General features: G+C 61.2%; 2 protein-coding genes across 5 annotated transcripts in view; one reads left to right on the forward strand and one right to left on the reverse strand.

Annotated features, from left to right (window-relative positions):
• Positions 1 to 342: 342 nt before the first annotated feature.
• Positions 343 to 8686, forward strand: CBARP (CACN subunit beta associated regulatory protein). Of its 3 annotated transcripts, XM_080384623.1 has the most exons (11): positions 343 to 546; positions 1650 to 1843; positions 2844 to 2915; positions 3554 to 3699; positions 3810 to 3871; positions 4226 to 4391; positions 4463 to 4637; positions 4854 to 5006; positions 5342 to 5549; positions 5678 to 5861; positions 6200 to 8686. In XM_080384623.1, the coding sequence occupies exons 2-11, from the start codon at positions 1751 to 1753 to the stop codon at positions 7380 to 7382; spliced, it is 2442 nt and encodes an 813-aa protein (XP_080240749.1). In that variant the 5' UTR covers positions 343 to 546; positions 1650 to 1750; the 3' UTR covers positions 7383 to 8686. The 3 variants fall into 3 exon arrangements, with proteins under 3 accessions (XP_080240749.1, XP_080240750.1, XP_080240751.1); XM_080384624.1 differs by having other exon boundaries at positions 1650 to 2915; XM_080384625.1 differs by lacking the exon at positions 1650 to 1843.
• A 185-nt stretch (positions 8687 to 8871) lies between these two features.
• Positions 8872 to 19911, reverse strand: part of STK11 (serine/threonine kinase 11) — a 48795-nt gene continuing 37755 nt past the window's right edge. Inside the window, exons 8-10 of one of the 2 annotated variants that reach the window (XM_080384630.1) lie at positions 19523 to 19716; positions 11059 to 11293; positions 8872 to 9576 (exon numbers count right to left, since the gene is read on the reverse strand). In XM_080384630.1, coding sequence (XP_080240756.1) covers positions 11085 to 11293; positions 19523 to 19716 — 403 coding nt within the window. In that variant the 3' untranslated portion in view covers positions 8872 to 9576; positions 11059 to 11084. The remainder of the gene's footprint in view (positions 9577 to 11058; positions 11294 to 19522; positions 19717 to 19911) is intronic. The other variant, XM_080384629.1, reaches the window with a different exon arrangement.

Consider the following 19911-nt stretch of genomic DNA (forward strand, 5'->3'; position numbering starts at 1 on the left):
AGGCAGGGCTGGAGGGCAGGCAGGGCAGTGGGGCAGATTGGGCTGGGGGCAAGCTGGACTGAGGGGCAGGCAGGTGGTGTGGGGCAGGCAGAGCTGGAGGGCAGGCAGGGGTGTTTTAGGGCAGGCAGGGCTGGGGGGAGGCCGGGCAGGGAGGTAAGCAGGCGTGTCATGGGGCAGGCAGTGTGGGGCAGGCAGAGCTGGGGGGCAAGCCAGGCGGTGTGGGGCAGGCTGGGTGGTGAGGCAGGCAGTGTGGGGCAGCCCGGGCGGTGGGGCAGGCAGGGGTGTGGGGCAGGCAGGGCTCGGGGCAGCCCGGGCGGTGGGGCAGGCAGAGCTGGGGGGCAGGCAGGGGTGTGGGGCAGGCAGAGCTGGGGGGCAGCCCGGGCGGTGGGGCAGGCAGAGCTGGGGGGCAGGCAGGGCTCGGGGCAGCCCCTGTCCCCACGTGACGCCCGCGCCGCGCGGGGGCGGCTCCGGTTCATTCATAAATCCCGGGGCCGCCCCGCCGCACCGAGCGCAGCGGCGGCGATGGAGCCCCGGTCCCAGTTGTAGGTGAGTGTCTAGCCCCGCCGCCTCGCGACAGCCCCTATCGCGACAGTCAGGGCCGGCCCGGCCGAGGGAAGCTCATCACGCCTCACCGCGCGGGGAGGTCCCGGGGGCTCCCGCATCCCTACCCGCATCCTGCCCGCATCCCTGCCTGCATCTCCGCCCCACAGCCCTGCCTGCGCCCCCCTCCCACAGCCCTGCCCCACAGCCTCCGTCCCTGCCTGCATCCCTGCCTGCATCCCTGCCTGCATCCCTGCCTCCCTCCCGCATCCCTGCCCGCATCCCCCGTCACCGGCCCGGGGCCGGGGGTGCGTTGCACCCGGGGGGAGCAGAGCGGATCCCCCCGCCCCCAGCCCAGCCGGGCCCCGCGGGGCGCGCACACGCGTGGGGAGCAGACCCGCCCCGATCCCCTCCGTCCCATCCTACCGGCTCCCACGTCCGGGACCGCGGCAGCACCGGTGTCCCCCGGTCCCGCGGCCCCCGCCCTGGGCACCGGCGGCGGCCCCGTGTCCCCGCCGTGGGGGGACAGCCCGGGGACCGCGGGGACCGGCCCCCTCCTCCAGACAATGGCCGTCCTGTTCCCGCCGGGTCGCCATGGAGACGGGATTCCTCCATGATGGGGAACAGGAGGGACATTCTTCCTGCTCACCCCGGCCCCCCGCGCCCCCGCCTCTGGCCAGAGGGTGCCCCGCAGGGATCCCACCCAGGGGCACCCATCCCGCATGGAGCCGCAGCCCGCCCACCCCGGGGTCCCCCATGCCAGGCCTGGGGTGCCCCCCAGCACAGCTGGTGGCTGGAGCAGGGACCCCCTTCTCCTGCCCCTGAGGGTCACGTCACGCTGCCCCACTTGCCCCGGCAGCTCAGAGATGCCCCAGGGCTGGTGCAGGTGAGGGGTTTCTGCCCCAGGTGGTGCCTGGCACCCTGACATCCCCCGGAGGAGTTGGCACCCGGAGCTGTGGCAGGGCTGCCCCCAGCCCCGTGCAGCACAGCTGTCACCGGCTCTCGCTGCCAGCTGTGACACTGTCACCCCCTGCGCTGTCCCTGCAAGCGGCTTTTCCCACCCAGCCACGGGCTCCATTCACGTTTTTCACTGATCTGATTTTGGGCAGTTTCTGAGCACCCCAGCCGGCACAACGCCCACCCCTGCCTGCCGCTCCAGGGGGCTCCCCTGCCACCAGCATCGTCCACCCCAGCAGCCCAGGACACGCGGATGGGGACACACAGGCCCACAGTGGGAGCTGGAGCTTGGCAGATCCCAGGGAAGACCCCTTCCCCCCCGGGCCCGTGCTGGCAGCACGGAAGGGCGAGGAGCTCTCGGCCAGATGCCCAAAGGCCGCAGGGTTTATGCTGTGGCAGGGACGCGGAGCCCTGTGTCCCCTGGCTCTGGTGGCTCTCACTCCTCAGGTGCTTGGCCCTTCTCCATCACCCGTGGGCCCCTCTGCGGCCCCGTCCCCTTCCTGCATGGTGACAGTCCAGTGACGGAGCCACTGCTGGGCTGACTCAGAAGCGTCACCCGTCACGCTCCAGTGACACCCACGCCAGCTCTGTTCACACACTGTGTGGGGCAGCCATCTGCTGCCCTTCCCTGCTGAGGGGCCCTCGGGCACCCCCAGACCCCTGGCAGTCTCATCCCCTCCAGCAGTGGTGCCTGGGTGCTGGGGGCTGCGCTTTGGCCCCATGGCTCCCTAGGGACGGCAGTGTTGGGGCAGCATGATGTCATCCCCTTCCCTGCGAGCCACCCCGGGTGGGACCCTGGGGCAGGATCAGCCCCACCCCGGGGCAGCTCTGGCCGTCAGGACTGACCAGCGCTTGGGTGCTGTGGTTCCCAGCCTGGCACGGGGGGCGCAGCATCTCTCCACCCTGGCATGGGGCTCCACGGGGACAGGGTCTGTGCTCCAGGCGTGAGTGTGGCGTGGGAGTAGTGCCTGGGGGCTCCTCGGGCAGGGGCAGTGCTCCTGCCTCCTTCTCCCCATCCCGGGCCCCACCTGCCTCTCCATCCCTGCCTCTCCATCCCTGCCTCTCCATCCCTGCCTCTCCATCCCTCCCGGCCGCACCCTCCCTCCCTCCCTCTCTCCGCGCCTCCATCCTCCCTCCTGACCACACCCTCCCTCCATCCCTTCATCCCGGTCCCTCCCTCCATCCCTCCCTCCATCTATCCATCCCAGTCCCTCCCTCTCCGTCCCTCCCGGCAGCTCCGCACCGCGGTGCTGGGCAGGGCCCGGGGCCGGGCAGGAGCCGCCGCTGGCCCCAGCCCGGCCCCGCCGCCCCTGCCCGGTGCCTCCCACTGTCTCCCCCCACTGCAGGACGCGCTCGGGCCAGGACGGACCATGAGCGATGACCCGACACCCTGGGACAACGCGACGGAGAGTGCCACGGTGAGTGAGGCCACCCTGCCCGTCCCTGCCTGCCCCTGCCCATGCTGCCATCCTCGGGGTCCCAGGGGAGGGTGGGGATGAGTGTCCTGATGTGGGGCAGTGCCTGGGAGGTGTGGGGTCTGCGTGGCTGCTGTGGGGCTGGGGTCTGCACCCGAGTGGGGATGGCAGCAGCCACCCAGCCCCGTTGTCGCTCACCTTGTTCCACCCATCCTGGGGGTGGGTGACACCCCTTTGTGTCCTCTGCAACCCCCTGAAACACTCCGGGTGCTGGGGGTTCAGGGGAGCCTGGGTGCTGCCACCAGGTCAGCCTCTCTCCCATAGCCCAGGGGTGTGACCAAGACACCCATGCTGGGGCAGGGCTGGGGTCCTGTCCCCATCCCCACTCCCGCTTGGTGCGGGGGCCGCTGACGGCTCTGCCCCCGCTGGCTGCGGTTTCCTTGGTGAAGGCAGGTCCCTGGAGCCGGCAGCAGGCCCGGGGGTGGCGGGGGAGCGCGAGCATCTCTGGGGAGCAGCGCTCAGCATCAGCCTCAGCGCAGGAGGGGGCTGCTCTGGCACCCCAGTGGGGCAGGGTTTGGGGCTGGGCCATGTCCCCTCCTCCAGTGCATCCCCAGCAATTCGGCCCCTGACGTCCTGCGCAGGCGGTGCCTGGCGAGGGTTCCCCCCAGGATGGCTACGTGCTGCTCCTTGCCCTGCTCTCCATCTTCATCGGGGGCACCCTGGTCCTGCTCTCTGGCATCCTGATCATCTGCCGCCGGTGCTGCGAGGCCAACCGCCGGCACTCCAGGTGGGGATGGGCTGCGGGGACAGGCATTGCGGCTGTCCCTGGGGTATGTGGCACTGCTAAAGGGGTCAGGGGGCTGGCATGGGGCACCGCTGACCCTCCTTCCCCCACAGAGCCAGTGATGACCCTGAGAAAACTACCACCACCTACCTGGACGACTCACAGCCAGCCCAGGGTGAGTGCCACGGCGGGGCCAGGGGTGCCATGGTGACCTGCAAGCGATTGCCCACCAGTAACACCAGTTGCACCCCCAGCAGCGCCCCCAGCTCCCCGGTGGGGGGGAAAGCAGCTCCTGGACTGTCCCTCTCCTGGGTGCATTGCCCAGCCCTGGGGCAGGGATGGTCATGCACACCCTGCACCCCCCATCATCCATCCCAGTGGTGGCCTGCCTGGGACTGGTGGCCAGGAGCAGGGACCACCGGGCTGGCATTGAGGCCCTGGGTGCAGCAAGTTTTCCAGGCCTCAGCAGGGGAAGCTGGCGTGCGCCACGGCAGGGGGGACCCTGGTTGCTGACCCCCTTTCTCTACAGATATCACCATCAAAGTGGAGGAACCCGACTGCCTGTCATCCTCCAGCTACCGGGATGTGGAGAGCGAGCGGTTTCTGTCCTCCAGCTCCTCCACTGCCCGCCGTGTCTCCTTCAACGAGGCCACTCTCTTTGACCAGGGCAAGAAGACCCAGGAGAAGGGGAGGAGGTGAAACGCTGGGCTGAGGGGGTGGGCTGGGTGGGCTAGGGACGCCACTCCTAACCCGGTGTGCCCTGCAGGTACACGCTGACAGAGGGGGACTTCCACCACCTGAAGAACGCCCGCCTGACCCACCTGCACCTCCCGCCACCTGCCCTCAAGATTGTCACCATCCACGAGTGCGAGTCCAGCGAGAACAGCCTGGCCATGACCCCCCGCCTGCCCCCCCCCAAGCCCGGCCTTGCCATCTTCCAGGTGAGCCGTCAGCACCCCAAGGGGGACATGGTGGGACACGACACAGTGGGGACAGGGGTCCAGGTGTCCTGCAGCACCCCAAGGAGGCAATGCTGGACCCGGGGTGGGAGTCTCAGGGCATTGCTGGATGCGGGGATGGGAGGCCCTGGGGTGCAGGGGCCCCCTCCCGGTCCCTGACCCTCATGCACAGCCCCCTGAGCACACTCTGCCTTGCAGCCCCCCACAGGGGCCCTGCCCCAGCCGGCGCTGCCCAGCCATGCCGTGTGCCCCAGCTCTGCCCTGCCCGGGGACACCTACAACTCCACCGTGGACACCAGCTTCACCGAGGCCAGCCCGTCCGCCTCCTCCGACTCCGGGGAGGGCCCTTTGGTGAGTGCGGGGGCGAGCGGCCAGGACCGGGCAGGGGAAGGGGCTCTCCAGCCTTGGCAGCCCCAGGGATCCTGTCCCTGGCCCCATCCCCCAGCACAGGGCCGGCCCCAGGCCCCGGGGGGCTTCCTGCCCCCCCTGCTCTCTGGGGAGAGATGTGGGCATCCAGCTAGAAACGGGCCCTGCTCCCCCCTCCCCCCAGCCCCGGCCCCAGGGGACGTTTGTGCATCTGCTGCAGCTGAGCTCGGCAGTGACAAAGGAACCGAGCTGGGGCTGGGGGGGGCCTTTGCCTGGAGCTGAGCGAGCACTCATGTCCCCCTCCCCCCCTACCCCCCCAGTTCGCAGCAGCACCCAGGAGCGGGAAGGTGGCTGCGGGTGGCGGTGCTGGCCCCGGGGAGCCCCCCCCAGCCCCTGCACAGGGCACCGTCCTGCAGTTCTTCACCCGCCTGCGCCGCCATGCCAGCCTGGACGGGGCCAGCCCCTACTTCAAGATCAAGAAGTGGAAGCTGGAGAGCACCCAGCGGGCGTCCAGCCTGGACACGAGAGGTGGGGGGCCGCGGGGGGCACGGCCTCACGGGGCTGTGCCCGGCAGGGTGGAGCCGTGTGTGGGCAGGGGGGTTGCTGTGCCCCAAGATGGGACTGTCTCCCCCAGCCCTGCCCTGTGCCCCCTCCAGGGTCCCCCAAACGGCGGCAGTTCCAGCGGCAGCGGGCGGCCAGCGAGAGCATGGACCAGGAGGACTGGGACCCTCACCAGACAGACATCATCCAGTACATCGCCCACACGGATGATGTGGCCTTCCACCCCGCGGGCGGCCCTTTCCTGCCCTCCCCCACCAGCCCCCCACCCTCTCTCGGCAGGTATTTTTCAGTAGATAGAGGGGATGGGGATGGGCGAGCCGGGCTCTGGGAAGGCACCAAGGGACCCCACGCTGCCCCCATGCGTGGGGGGCTCCAGCCTTCGTGCAGCTTTGGTGGGGCGGCCGGGGGGCAGCAGGGTGTGGGGTGAGGGTCCAGGGGAAGCGGGCGATGGGGAGGGTGGATCGGTGCATGGGCAGGGTGCTGGGGACAGCATGGGGGAACCGTGTGGCACCACAGCACCACTGCGACGCCTGTGGTTGCCGGGCTGGCGTTGCCCCTGCCTGCTGCTCGCTGGGTCCATCCCGGCCCTGCCGTGATGCTGGGGGTGGTGCCCGCAGGCTAGAGCCGGGCGAGGGGGGCACGGGCAGCCCCAGCGAGGCTGGTGGCCCGGAGCAGCCCAGTGCCTACCATGACATCTGGAGCCTGCGTGCCTCGCTGGAGCTGTACGCCTCCTCGGAGCGGAGCAACGACCAGGACTCTGTGCGCAGTGACGGCGGGGACAGCATCTCCTCTGCTGGTGGCATGCCCCCCTGCCCCTCCTCCTCCCTGGATGAGGCCGAAGGCCCCGAGGAGAAGCTCTGGGGTCGGCCCAAGGTGGAGGAGTCGGAGCCTGGCACGCGCAAGCTGCTGCAGATGGACAGTGGCTACGCCTCCATCGAGGCGCCCAGCCGGGGGGGCGAGGAGGGGCCCCCCAAGGACCAGACGGCCTCCGAGAAGCGCATTTGCTTCACCAGCGCAGGGCGGAAAGGTACCATCTTTGAGAGCTTCGAGGGCCGGGAGCTGGAGGCGGAGGAGGAGGAGGAAGAGGAGGAGGAGGAGGAGGAGGAGGGGAGCACGGCCTGGGGCGCAGCGGGTGGGGGACCCCCCCGTCCCCACAGCCCCCTGGCCTGGTCCCCCTACGGGCAGATGTTCCCAGGGCGGGATGCACTGCCCCGGCGGGACTACAGCATCGACGAGAAGACAGACGCCCTGTTCAACGCCTTTGTGCGCCACGACCCCCAGTTCGACGAGTCCCCGCTGCGGGGGAAGCACCGCTCCCGCACCCACCTCCGCAAGCAGTGGCAGCACACCAAGCAGTACAGCGACCCCGGCGTGCGCTACCCCGCGCTGGAGCGGCACCGCACGCCCCTGCGCCGTGGGGACAGCGCCAACTACCCCCTGGATGCCCGCTTCCACAGCCCCCTGCCCCGCATCGTCAGCGCTGGCGACGAGGAGGCGGCGGAGGCGGCTGACGGGGTCCCCCCTGCCCCAGCACTGCCCGACCCCGAGATCCAGGTGATCGTGGAGGAGCCCGGAGAGGTGGTCCCTGAGCCCAAGGCTGGCTCCGAGCCCCCCAGGGACGATGACTGCCCTGGCCCCGGGAGGTGCCTGGGGCTGGGCTCCGGCTCGGAGCTGATGGACAAGATCGCCGGTGGCCTCGAGGAGCGGCTCTATGGGCACTTGAGGAAGGCAGGAGACAGCACCGAGTGCATGGTGGCCGTGGCGGCCAGCGATGCCCCCCCTGACCACAGCCCTGTCTAGGCCCAGCACGAGGGGGAGACACCCCGGCACAGGGGGGGACAGCCCCCACTGGGGTTCGGGGCTCCATCCCCTCCTGCTGCCAGCGTGGGGACCAGCCTGGGGTGCTGCGGGAAGCGTCACCCTGGCACGGGAAGGCCAGGAGGGCGCCTGGGGTCCCCTGGCCGTACCCCCCCACACCGTGGGGGTCCGGTAGCGTGGGGTGGCCGAGCCCCCTCGCTCCTGAGAGCGAGGTGCCGAGGTGCCAGGCAGCGGCAGAGGGCCCGGGCTGGGGGTGCCCCGGGGGTCAGGGTGCAGAGGTGGAGCAGAGCGTTGGCCGGGAGGTCAGCGACGAGGGACTTGGGTAATAAACCCCCAAACCCAGCTGAGGCCTAATCCTTACCTCACGGCAGAGCTGTGTAGCAGATACGCTCTCCCCCCTCTCGCTGGTGTTTTACAAGCAATAATGCCTCCTGTGCGGCTGGGAACATCCTTGTGAGGAAGGGGCCAGAGCTCGGCATCCCCTGGCCGGCTGGGGAATGCTGCGGTGCTGCCCTGCCAGGGGGGGCAGTTGTTTGATGAGGGGGACAGTTGCCTCCTCAAGCCCATGAACCCCCTCCCAGTTCTACAGGGAGCCTGGGATCTAAACTGGAAGTGGGGGGGCCTAGGGGCACCGTGCTGGGGCAGGAGGATGCTCGAGGGGCTCGGGCATCACCCCCGGGGGCGCAGCTGCAGCAGTATCCCTAGGGCTGGGGAAGCAGGACCAGCCCCGGGCCCCCTCTGTAAATACCCCCAGTAGGAGGGGGGGCTGCCCGTCACCTGCCCCTGGCATTGTCCCCTCTGCCCATGTGTACAGGGCGAGAGCAGACCCTGGGGTCGGGCCTCCCCCCCCATCCCCCCATCCCCCCCCCGAGTCCTCCACACCCCCCTGCCCTTCCTGGGAGCTCAGTGCTGGGCTCGAGGTGTTCAGAGGATATTTACTGATTTTTTACAGAGGTGGCTGCTGCTGCTCTGGGGTAGGGGTTTGCTTTTTAGTGGGTTTTTATGTGAGTTTCAAAGGACGGGGGGAGAAAAAGGAGAAAAAAAAAATGTCGCCCCCCCCCCAAACCGAAGATGTGGTACCTGGGAGACTCGGCAGTGGGGTGGGCAGGAGGGGCAGGCAGGGCTCAGCGAGGGCCCCCCACACCCCTCCACGGCATCCCAGTTGCATGTGAGTATAGAGGCTGGGTCGCTCCTTCCCTCCGCAAAGTCTCTGTCCAAAGCGCTAACTGGATCTACAACTCAGCATTTTTAAGTCTATAAAAAAAAAAAGACCAAAAAAACCCCAAAACCCAAACAACTGTGACTTTTCTGAACTTGCTTCTTACCTTCCACCCCCTGGGGATGGGGTCCTATCCTGCCTGGGGGGGCCCCGCACCCACCCAAAAGAAGCACAGCCCCCCAGGGAGAGAGGCTGGCCGTGCCCCCCCGCCCCCATCCCGCTTGCTGCAGGAGGAAGGACATGAAACCCACCTCGCTGTTTTCAGTTTATTTTTTTTCTCTTTAAAAAAAAAAAAAAAAAAAAAAAAAAAAAGAGAAAAAAAAGACGACGAACGCACCCATTCCCTTTTCCGAGCCCTTTTACAGCATGCAGGTTTAATAGAGTTTTGCTTTGTCTTAATACCTGTTTTTTTTTCCTCATCTGGTTTATTTTAAACACATCACAATGTGTAGAAATCTCTAAATATACCGCAAATATAAACAAAACAAAAAAAAAAAAAAAGGAGGAAAATATATAATATATAACAGTAGTCTAAAACATAAAGTGCACGGCAATGGCTTTGCACGACTTCTACACAGCCAGGGTGGGCACAGCTGGGCCCAGCAGGGAGAGGGGCGGGGGTCCCACCGCCCCCCGGCCCCCTCATCCCACCCTTCCCATCGCGAAATTAAAAAGAGAATCAGTGTCTTGATTGGCAAAGAGTGATTGGGGAGGAGGGGCAGCATCTTCACAGCCAGAGATTTCATCTTCCGAGGTGGTAAGTGGGGTCTGGCCACCCATCAGCTTCTGGTTCCTGGCGCTGGCCGGAGCGGGGGGCCGCAGGGAGGGTGGGGGGCTGTTTCCTTGGTTGGTTTCCTCTGGATTCTTTTTGGATCGCAAGCACAGTCCACTCCCAGGAGAGATGCAGAGATGGGGCAAGGATGGGGGATGCAGGCTGGCCTGGGCCCTGGGATGCTGCTTGCGGGAGAACAGAGAGGTGGCGGGGTGAGGGCCGAACCGGGGGCGGGGGGGGGGGAGTGGGGCACAAGCCCCCCCCCCTCGCTCTGCTCTGGCCCCCCGGCGTGCCCACGGGCAGGTCGCATCCTGCTCCAGGTCTCCCTCCTGACAGTGCCATGCGGATGGGAGCGAGGGGGCAGGGGTCCCTGCTCTGCCCCCGGGTGGGGTGGGTGTGCTTGCAGCCCCCGACCTGCCCCTGCAGCCGGGAAGCAAAACCCCCAGAGGAAAAGGCAGCAGGAGGGAGCTTGCGTGATTTCCCCGCCCCCCCCCCCCCCCCCCCCCCCCCCGAAGGCTCTAAGGTGCTGGGATCACTGGTGGGTGATCCCAGCCTGGCTGCCCCTGCAAGGCCCATGGGAGGGCTGGGGGAGCGGAGGCAGCGACAGCCCCCAGGCTCAGGCAGCCTGCAGGGCCCTTCCCCTTCCCAAAGCCGCTGGGCAGCTGCTGGGGAGCCCCCAGGCCGGGTACCCCGGTGGGAAGGGGCGAGAGGAGCAGCAGATCCCCGGGGAGCCCCAGATCCGAGGCATTCGCTTGCCGATGCAGTAACTCCCCATGCAGGTGACTCACTGCCAGCCATGAATTAAAGATGAAAGCTGCCACAGGGGCTGAGCACGCGGGGCTGACAGCTGCAAGGGGAGGAACAGGCTTTTATTTCTGGCTTTTTTTCACACCACAAAGCTGGTCGTGATCCAAACAGATAAGAGAGCCTCAGCCCCACAGAGCGCCGGTGACGAGCACAAGCATGAGGCTGGGGGTGGATGAGCACTGAACATGAGTCATCGCTGGCTCACTTATGAATGAGGGGTGGGAAGAAGGGGACGGGGCTGCGGAACCGAGGAGGAAAGAGCCGGAAGGAGGGGGAAGCAGGGAGGGTGCTCAGCATCCCCCAGCAGAGGAAGGGGCTCGGGCACGGCTGTGGCCTGGCCAGGGGGTGACACAGCCACCTCCTGGACCAGGGGGAAGGTCCCTCTCTCGAGGACGCCTCTGGTAAGGAGGTGGCGCAGCCCAGCTCTGCGTGCTGGAGGCTTGGTGCTCCCCCTGGGCAGGGAGCAGAGCCGGGGGATGCCGGTGCCAGGGATGGGGCTGTCGTGATGCAGCCTGGCTGCAGCCCGGGAGGGGAGGAAGGATTACCACAGCAGCAGCTCACGAGGAGCAGGTAGAGCAGAGCCAGGCAGGTGGCAGAGCAGGGCAGGGGGAGCACAGGGGGGGCCCCACTGGGCTCTGCGCCCCCCGCAACACCACGGAGGATCCAGGCTCTGGCTGCCAGGGCCATTTGCAGAGGAATGCTCAGGACCGGGCCCCCTCCCTCCACACCTGGGACTCCAAACACCCCTTCTAGCGCCCTCCTGCCGCCCACCGTTGGGGCAGGCTCAGATATCCCCCCCTCCCCCTTCCTTGGGCAGACACCCAGGGTACCCCCCACCCCGGGGACCGGGCTGCCTGTACCTGTGCAGAGTGTGGGGGCTCCCGCCTCACTGCTGCTTGCAGGTGGAGAGCTTGCGGATCTTGCTGCTGGCAGAGCAGGCCTTGCGGGAGGGGTTGGAAGAGGCGCTCGCCCGTCGCTCTGCCTTGGATTTGGTGCTCAGCTGTCCCGTCTCCGTCCCGTTCATGCACACGGCCTTGGGCAGCCCTTTGCCACGGCTCTGCCCGTTCTGCCCCGCCTCCTCCTCAGGCACCTGTCCTGCAAGGGAAGAGAGACGGTGAGGCAGAGGAAGGGCAGCAGCCCCGCAGCATCACCCACACCAAAGAGCAACCTTCCCCATTGTCGGGGCCCGGCTCCGGGCCTTTGAGGACCTCAGGAGAAGCAGCCTGACCAGGGGATGCGTGAGGCAGGGAGCCCGAGGCTGCACCCAGACCCCCCCCACTGGATTTACCCCCATTTCTCCAGCACGCAGCAGCTGGTGGTCCCCAGCACACAAGAGAAAAGAAAACCTGAAGCTGGGAGCAAGAACGATGGGCACAACCGGTCGGGACCTCAAGACCAGCATGTCCCCTGCTCCCTGGGCAGCTGCCATGCCCACCCTGGACCCCCAGGCAGCAGCCTGGCTCCTGGCTGGGGAGCAGCGGGGGCATCAGTGGAGAAAGTCACTCCTCCTCCTCCTCCTCCTCTCTCCTGCTGGTTTCTCTGGAGGAGAATGCAAATCCCAGCCCCATCCACCGACCTGCGGAGCACCCAGGAGCTCGGTGTGTTCCAAGAGCAAGCGGCACCCGCTGGCGCGCAGCCACGGCTGGCAGGGCTGGGGGCACTGCCCATTCAGGCAGCGATGCAGCAGCTCAGCCATGCCACTGTCCCCTAAAAGGGACACCTGGATGGGAGCATGGCTTCAAATCAGCCCCTCTCCCCTCCTCTACGGGCCAGCTCTGTGTGACTCAGCAGAGCAGATGAAGAGCCCTTTCCAGAGGCATCTGCCCGCTGCCATGGCTGGACGGGGCTCGGGTCACATCCATTCACCCAGGGAGTGACAAAGGGCCCCCCCAGAGCAGCCCTGGACTGGAGCAGGAGGGGACATCACCAAAGGCAGCCCTGCGCATCCCCCAGCCAGCCACAGGGCTGATGAGAGGATTCGTCAGGTTCCCGGCTCCCCCCCACCGGATCCAGCCGAGGCAATTTCCTTCCAACAGGAACGTCACGCTCCAGGGCCCTTCAGTTATGACTCAGAGGTTTGAGTGGAAGCGAAGGCTGTAAGACGATTATGTATAATTTTCTTTAAAGGATGCTCAATCCTTTCTCCGCCAAGGCTGAATGGCACGTCATCCCTCTGTACTTGCGCCAACGATCACCCCACTGCCGCTGATCTTGGGGAGGAGGGGGGCACATGCCTGGATGGGGGTGGTGGGAGAGCTGCTTTTCTGGAGGAGGGTGGCGGGGGTCCCCCTCGGACCCCTGTGCTCTCCTCTGCATCGCTGCATCCCTCCCCGGTATTGCTGCGGGCTCCCATCCGCTCTGCTCCGGTCCCTCCACCCCTGCACAGCCCCCACCGGGAACCGGGCAGCTACGCACGGCACGTCCTCATCCTCCAGTCCTCGTCCTCCACGGGTGAAGAGTCATTTGGGAAACAGAAGCTGTGAGGGGACATGGAGGTCACCTTGTTTGGACAAAGTCACCTTCCACACCCACCTTCCTCTCCCCGGAGGGCTAGTGCTGGGGAGAGGGATCAGCCTCGCTGAACGCTCGCAGAGACCCGAAGCAGCAGCGACAGCAGGAGCCCAGCCCCAGCCCAGTCCTGCTGCCCGGTGGAGACCGGCTTCGGTAAAATCTTACTGGTGCAGAGAGTGGGAGCGAAGTGGGGGCTGCAGCAGGGCAATATCCGGCAGGCTGGAGGGAAAACACGTCCTTGGACATCAGGCAGACCAGGTGCTTCCATGGCTGGCCTGGCCTGGCGCAGACTGCGAGTACCAGAGAACCAGGGTGCTCGCCAGGGAGCGGATTTCTCCCCCTAAAAGCAGGCTTAGCTGCAGAGCTGGACCCAGGCAGGAATTATCTTGAGAAATTACCCTGCTGATTGATCTATAGATCAAAGCAGTCGGTTCTCCAAGCCATTCAGCTTGCTAAGAGCTCGGGAGCAGCTTCCCGGTGGTGTGGTTTGGACACCCCAGCACGGCAGAGCTGGGCCTCTGGCCATGCAAAAGGGGGTGAAGCCAGGTACAGGGGCTCAAAACCAGAAAGGGTGGGTAGGATGGATCCACCTGTTGTAGGGAGATCCCGGGTTACCAGCGCGATTGGTTCCCCTGCGGACCTGCCCCTTGCATCCCTCTCTGATGGCTCCAAGCCTTGCCACAGCTCATGGCTACGGGCTTGCTGCTGCCCCGAGCGTTCTGCCCTGCCGCGGGACGGGGACAAGCACTGACTCAGCAGGGACGGCTGCTGGCTCCGGCCACCCAAGCCTGTCGCTGCCAGAGCTGATGACACCCACTGCGCTCCCCCGGGGGCGCCTGTCCAGGCTTGCACCTCTAGAAGCACAGATCCAGCGCAAAGGATGGGGGTGCCTTGGACATCTGTCAGGCTGCTTTCTGAAAACAACTGGCAAGGCGAGAGGCTCAGGAGCAGAAACGTCAGTCGTACCTGGCCGTGCACTTACAGACCTGCTACCGATCCGATCATTCCACCTTCTGGCCCCTTAAGAGGTAGGGACTTGCTAGGAAGGGCTGAGGCATCCAAGCTCCGAGAGCCCCTTCCAAGGAGGGGGACACGCTGGCCCCGGAGCTTCTCCAGGGATGGGGCTCTCCCCTGTGACCCGGCGCGGGGCGGCTCAGCGTGGGCCAAGCTGGAGCCCAAAACCTGCCCCAGAATTCAAGGTTTTGCCTCTTCTCCTCCCTACATCCCAACTGCACGTCTGCCTCAAATAACCCTGCTCAGAGCAAAGCTGAACACTTATCCTTCCCCTCCCTCGGCTGAACTCAGGCCAAGTCAATTAACATTTCTGATCAGGGAAGGAAAAAAAAAAATATATCCAAACTTCTCTCCTCCCCCTCCCACCCTGCTTCAAAAGCACAGTCCCGGGAGTCTATTATGGATACCAAGGAGGGAGGGTGAATTGCAAGCTAATTTTACCTCCTTCACCAATGACAGTTGCTGACGTTCAAATTAATGAAAATAAAAATTCAACATGGGATGAAGTCTTGGCAACTGTCTGCCCACGCGGAAGCCAGTGACCCAGCGCTGTGTCTGTTCGAACAGCTACATCCTACCTTACCATTACCGGCTGAACAGCACTAAAAATAAAATAAATAAAAGGAGGGCTGAGAGAGGCGCTGAGAACGTGCATGTTCGTCCTTGCCACCTCTCACATTTCTTAATGGCTCCATTCAGCTCATTCAGGCACAAAAAAGGTTTCAAAATAAAACCACGAAGAGCTTTTGAATTGCTGTGTTTGTCAGACACAAACACGCATACATGATTTGCGGCTAGAAACGCACCTTCCCAAGGACCAGGCCTGACTCAAAGACTCCAGTCCTGGGGTTATTTTCCAACCCCAGACTGCATGCTAAGGGAGCAAAACAAAAAAACCACAACAAAACCAAACCCAGAATCAAGCTATGCAGCCGTTTGCCTCTGCAGGAGGACTGGACTGCAGTGGAGGAAGGGGTTAATGGAAGGGGAGAGAGAAAAAAAAAAAAAAAAAAAAAGCAGAGCACAGCCTTCCAAATCTGAAACGCAGCACAAAAGCAACAAGCAAGATGCTTACATCCATTTATGACATATGCTGCCTCTCTACAAATAAGGCGGCAGCCACTTCTGGAGAGGATGCTCTGTCACGTGCTCAATGCCACAGTTATTCTCTCCTCAGCACTTCCCTCGGATGAGATGTTTAACACCGATTGAACCAGGGGCGTGCAGCATTTAAAGCTCTCTACAGAGCTGCATAAATCTTTAAATAAGCCTTTAAAAAAAATAAAAATAAAAGCACATTCTCAAAGCCTCTTCTTCCTCTGAAAAACACACGATTTAATGAGGTTCCCTCTTTTTCCCCTCCCAAATTGAACACCCACTCCCACCTATGAGTCACTTGTACTCCTGCTCTCGCTGCCCGGCAGAACCACAACTGAATCGATCAGTCATTTACAAGGGTTTTTTTAATTTTTGTTTTAATATGCTGTCACTGTTAGAAACGTAACACTTGCATGGAGCTGAGCAAGTTCAAAAGGATCCTGCAGGAAGACTCGGGTAAAAAAAACCCCAACCAACCAACCACATTTATTTTCTCTGCAAGCTGCCCCTCTGCCTTTGTGAACACCATGCAAACCCACCCGAGCATGGTGTACCCACACCAGGCTCCCTCCTCACCCCAACCCTCCCAGGAGCTTGCTGAGAGTGTTGCACTTCTGGTGAGGGGATTGTTGTCCATCACAAACACTGGACCTGGAAACTGCACCTTCATATCCCATCTCACCAACCCCTCTTAACCTTTTTTTGTTTTGTTTGTTTTTTGGCAACAGCCTTCTTTTCAGGGCTCCATACAAGTCCCGTGAACAGCTTGACCTCCGTCAGAGCCGGATCAGAAGTTGTAAGGTAGAGGACCCACCACGGTGGACCAGCTTTCAGCTGTTCAGTGCTTAACCCTGAATGAAATCTGTTCCTGCCGGGTTTGGGGGCACGCTGGACTATGCTTTCTGTCCTTTCTAGGGCAAGCCAAGTCAGTGGTGATTTGTCTGAGGGAGAAGAATTTCTTCCACGTGCAAGTTATGTTCCCAAATCAAGGGTGGTAAAAAACCCGCATTTGTTCATACTCAGTGACCTACCTACAGTGACAGCTGTGCAGGAGCAGCACCAGAACATCCAGCACAGAGAGATCCTCCTCCTGCCCTGGATGGTTCCCTGGGGAATTCCCGAGCTCTAGCCGCCACCTAACTGCTGTGTTTGATAGCCCCCGAAGAATCCACCCTTCATGGATGCACCCAGCTCAAGTCACCAACGCTACAAAAGCTTAACACCCGAGTGCTGGGAAGAGGACATTCAGAGTGGCTGGAAGCAACGCTTCATTTCACTATCTACCTAAGCAGTTAAGCAACAACTTTTGAAATAAGGTGAAAACCGTCACCATTCATCAAGTTAAACCACAATCTTGTCCAGCCTATCCACCCTGGCTAACTGTAACATGGGAAGCACTGGTCTACGGGGGCCACAGTTAACCTTCGGGTCTCTAATCCCTCTGAAACAGCACAAATTACACATGAGAACTTAAAAAATCTTCCAGTAATTTGCCTGTCATCTTTGGAAATGACAGCTCTTATTTGGGTTTAAATACTGCTGTTTGCATTAGGAGCGTATAATAGCTGATATTACTGCTCTGGAGATGATCTCCCACTATCGCAGTCACCTGCTTGCGTGTGTGGGTACATCCAGCAGGTACACAGGTTGCTGGAGGAGCGCCTGCACCAGCAGGGGCTCGGCTCGGGCTCCAGGGCATGCACGGGGCAGTAATGCAGCCCGTGGGACGCAGCCGCAGCCTGGGAGCGGACACCGCGCACGGGCGGGCACGAGGCTTCGGCCGCTCGGTGCGGAGGGCTCGGCTCTCACCCGGCCGAGGAAGAGGACCCCGCATACTCGGCCGTTCTTCAGAGGAGGGGCAGAGCGCAATGTTTTTCCAAATGCAGATGGGGTCACAGGCCAGGGACCCTCAAGAGCAAGCGGGACAGCCAGCCCTGTCCAGGGCCCGCCAGACACACACCCGCTCTCTGACGCTGGAAGTCTGCCTAAGCTTCCACTTTTTAACCACACCGAAGTGCGTGAACCAGACAGCAACGCAGGCTAATCGCCACTGGAGAGGTTAACAAGAAACAAAACATTTAAAGTGGAGCGCGAACAGACAGGAATGCATCTTCTGTCCCCAATCATTTGTGGGGCAGGTCTGCAGGAACGGGCTGGATTTTACAAGCTCAATAACCCACTCAGAAAGGGGTCACAAACCACCTTCCTCTGTAGCACGCTGAACCCCTACAGCTCCCCTTTGCTTAAAAATACAAAGCCGAAACCTAAGGGATTATCCCCTTGCCCAACAAAGTTACCTGCTTTGGAAATAATACAACTATCCTGGAGATAAGTAGGGTCCTGATGACACTTGGGGAAGTAAGGATCCTGCGCTCTCCGGCCACTGCCATTAGCTCAGGCCATGGGAAGCCCGAGAGGGCAGTGGCTTTGGGGCCTAGGCTAAGCTTGACGCTCCTCTTCTGCGCCCATGGCCGATGGCAACATGGCTTCCTCTCCAAAGAGTTGGTCATGACTGCTCAGTGCTCCGCTCTGTCCTCTAAGCCCTGCCTCAGCTTCCTCCTCTGCCGCTGGGAACGCACAGGGAAGCAACAGAGCACCGTTAGAGACACGTACAAGCTTATTCTCCAGAGTGACACCAAAAAAGAAAGCGTTAACAGCCTGTCCTGTGGGCTCTTTGGTTGGCTGGGAGATAGTCCAGGTACCAAGAGCAACAGGTCCACTCTCACAGAAGCCCTCATCTTGGAAGGCTGGCCCTCCAAGGGACGTTATGGGCGCACACAGGCCAACCATACCTTCCTCCTGCCTCTTGAAGCCAGTTCAGAAAGGAAAATGTAAAATTAGAAAGGGATGTAAGTGATGCTGGTTACGGATTTTCAAGCTTCGCAGCCTCACCATTGTGCTCAGGCCATACTGTGACAGGGCTTCCATCCCCAACGCTTCTGCAGAATTACATCTCGGGCACTCACGCACGGGCTGCTCCTGGTGAGAGCTCTTGCAGAAGAAAATGGCTAACCTCTGACAACAGGGAACGCATCTGGCAAGTCCCTTTCTCTCCTGCTTCTGCACTTCGAGAGGCCCCAGCAATCAAGTAGGTGCTTCAGTGTGTCTATTGCATTTTTAAGAGGATCCCTCCTTTCAAAAAGCCCCCGCTAAGCTGGGAGGAAAGGCCTGGCCCCCGCTCAGATTCTAGCACAAAATCTGTGGGATGTAAGAAGAGAGCAAAGGACAGAGCTCTGCAGGTCACCCAGCTGGCACTGGGACATTAGTTCTATTAGAAAAAGGTTATAAATTACCTGACAGTCACCAGTGAATCAGCACTTGGAAACAGATCTATTTCACTCTGATGAGGCTCCCGTCATCTTGGCAGGCTCCACCTCCGACCCACCTCCGTATCCGTTTGGCTGAACATCTGAACAGCCACCCTGTTGGGGACTGTCACCCCCCGATGTCATACAGCACAGAGCGGAGCGCTGGCTTAGCCAGTTGAGCTCAGAGCAACTTCTCCCCTTCTCCCCCTGGAAGGCACTGCCTGGAAAGCTAACCCTACTTCCAGTTGTTGCCCAAATAAATTTTAAGCATTGGGTACAATTTGAGGCTTATTAAAATTCAAGGCCTGATGTTTTATTCTTCCATGACAGTGCTTCAAAAAAGCAATTTCCGCCTAACCAGGAAACAAAGAGAAAAAACAAGGTCTTTGGTGCAAGATTTGGTGAATCCTTGCTTTTACTCAGGTCCACAGAAGCCCACCAGGCCATCACTAAGGAAAAACTAAAGCAGTTTGGTTAACCTTGAACTACAGAAACTAGGGCTTTCCTTACCACGAGGAAAGGTACTTCCAATCACACTGTGATGAAGTAAATCAGCATCCCTACAAACAGTATTTGACACCTTGCCTCCAAAACAATTAAACTAGGCTGGAGCAATTAATCTAGAAACTCATGTTCTGTTGATGTAGGCAGTGAGAACACAGGCAGCAAGACAAACTGCTGGCTTGATCATACAGTATCAGACATCGCTGCTTCGATGACTGTAAAGCTGAGCAGTTTTTGTCTTTAGTCTTACTAAAGACGTGCCCTTCAGCCTTCTGCTCACAAACTACGTGGCTTACAGGCCCAGAGAGGCCAAAGAAGGAAAGCTACTCGATTACCACCACTTTGGAAGAACTACATGGTTAAAACCACATACCCCCGGTACTTACTGGTTTGCTTACCTTAAAACAACAGGAAATCCCTAATAGAAGAAAGAAGTAATTCTGTAACCAGATAGTTACCAAGACTGGAGCAGAAAAAAGGTCTCGGTGTAAGCCTACAAGCACCCTTCTTCCCCAGATGTGCCATCTACTCTGAACACCGTGTCATTTTACGGCTCAGCTCCAAAATAACTCAGTCTAGCAAAACTGGCCAAAAGAATTAAATGCGCTCAACAGTGGGGTCCAACAGGAACAAGCTGTTACTGGATGAAGGAAGGAAATCGGCACATGGGTAACACACAGGAAGGAGCATTCTGGTTGATCAAATAAAGGACCGAGGCCTCTGGAGCATCGTGGGCACTCACACCACTTAATAATCAATAGTCTCCTCTACAGCTGAAAGGATTATTCAGACCTCCAGCCCTTTCCTAAAAAGCTTTTAACAAAGAAAGAAAGAAGAAAAAACGAAAAGCCACTTCTGCCCTACCCATCCCAGCATCATCCTCTCCTACCTGGTACTGTGAAGTCCTGAGTGTAGATGATATCATCTTCAATGTCATACAAGTCATCATCTTCTTCCTCATTGTAGCCATGCAGATCTTCCAGATAAGGCACCGCCGTCATGCTTCTCCACCTGTCCTTTGTTTCGGGGCTGGGAGGTATGGGCACCAGAGCCTCTGCCTGAGCGTGTTTCTTACGAAACCAACTGCAAAGAATCCAAGAGCAGTTTCATCAGTACAGCTTCACTTTTCAGAAGGCACGGAGAAATCCTTGACGCTATGAGATTGTGATAAACACAGTCATCATTCATGTCAAAATAGAATATAGTGTGATAAGTGTAATTGTTGTACCCTGTGTAAATCTAAAATAGTTTGTGACCATTATAACCTGTATCACAATT

This window comes from Falco punctatus, assembly GCF_963210335.1.
Source record: "Falco punctatus genome assembly, chromosome: 4".
NCBI classification, from domain to species: domain Eukaryota; kingdom Metazoa; phylum Chordata; class Aves; order Falconiformes; family Falconidae; genus Falco; species Falco punctatus.

Bases quoted from the DNA above. Each gene is read 5' to 3' on its own strand.
- CBARP (XM_080384623.1), top strand. From the start codon at position 1,751: ATGGGGACACACAGGCCCACAGTGGGAGCTGGAGCTTGGCAGATCCCA. The intron at 3,700-3,809 runs GTGGGGATGGGC...CTTCCCCCACAG, and splicing joins GCCAACCGCCGGCACTCCAG to AGCCAGTGATGACCCTGAGA. The intron at 4,638-4,853 runs GTGAGCCGTCAG...TCTGCCTTGCAG, and splicing joins CCGGCCTTGCCATCTTCCAG to CCCCCCACAGGGGCCCTGCC.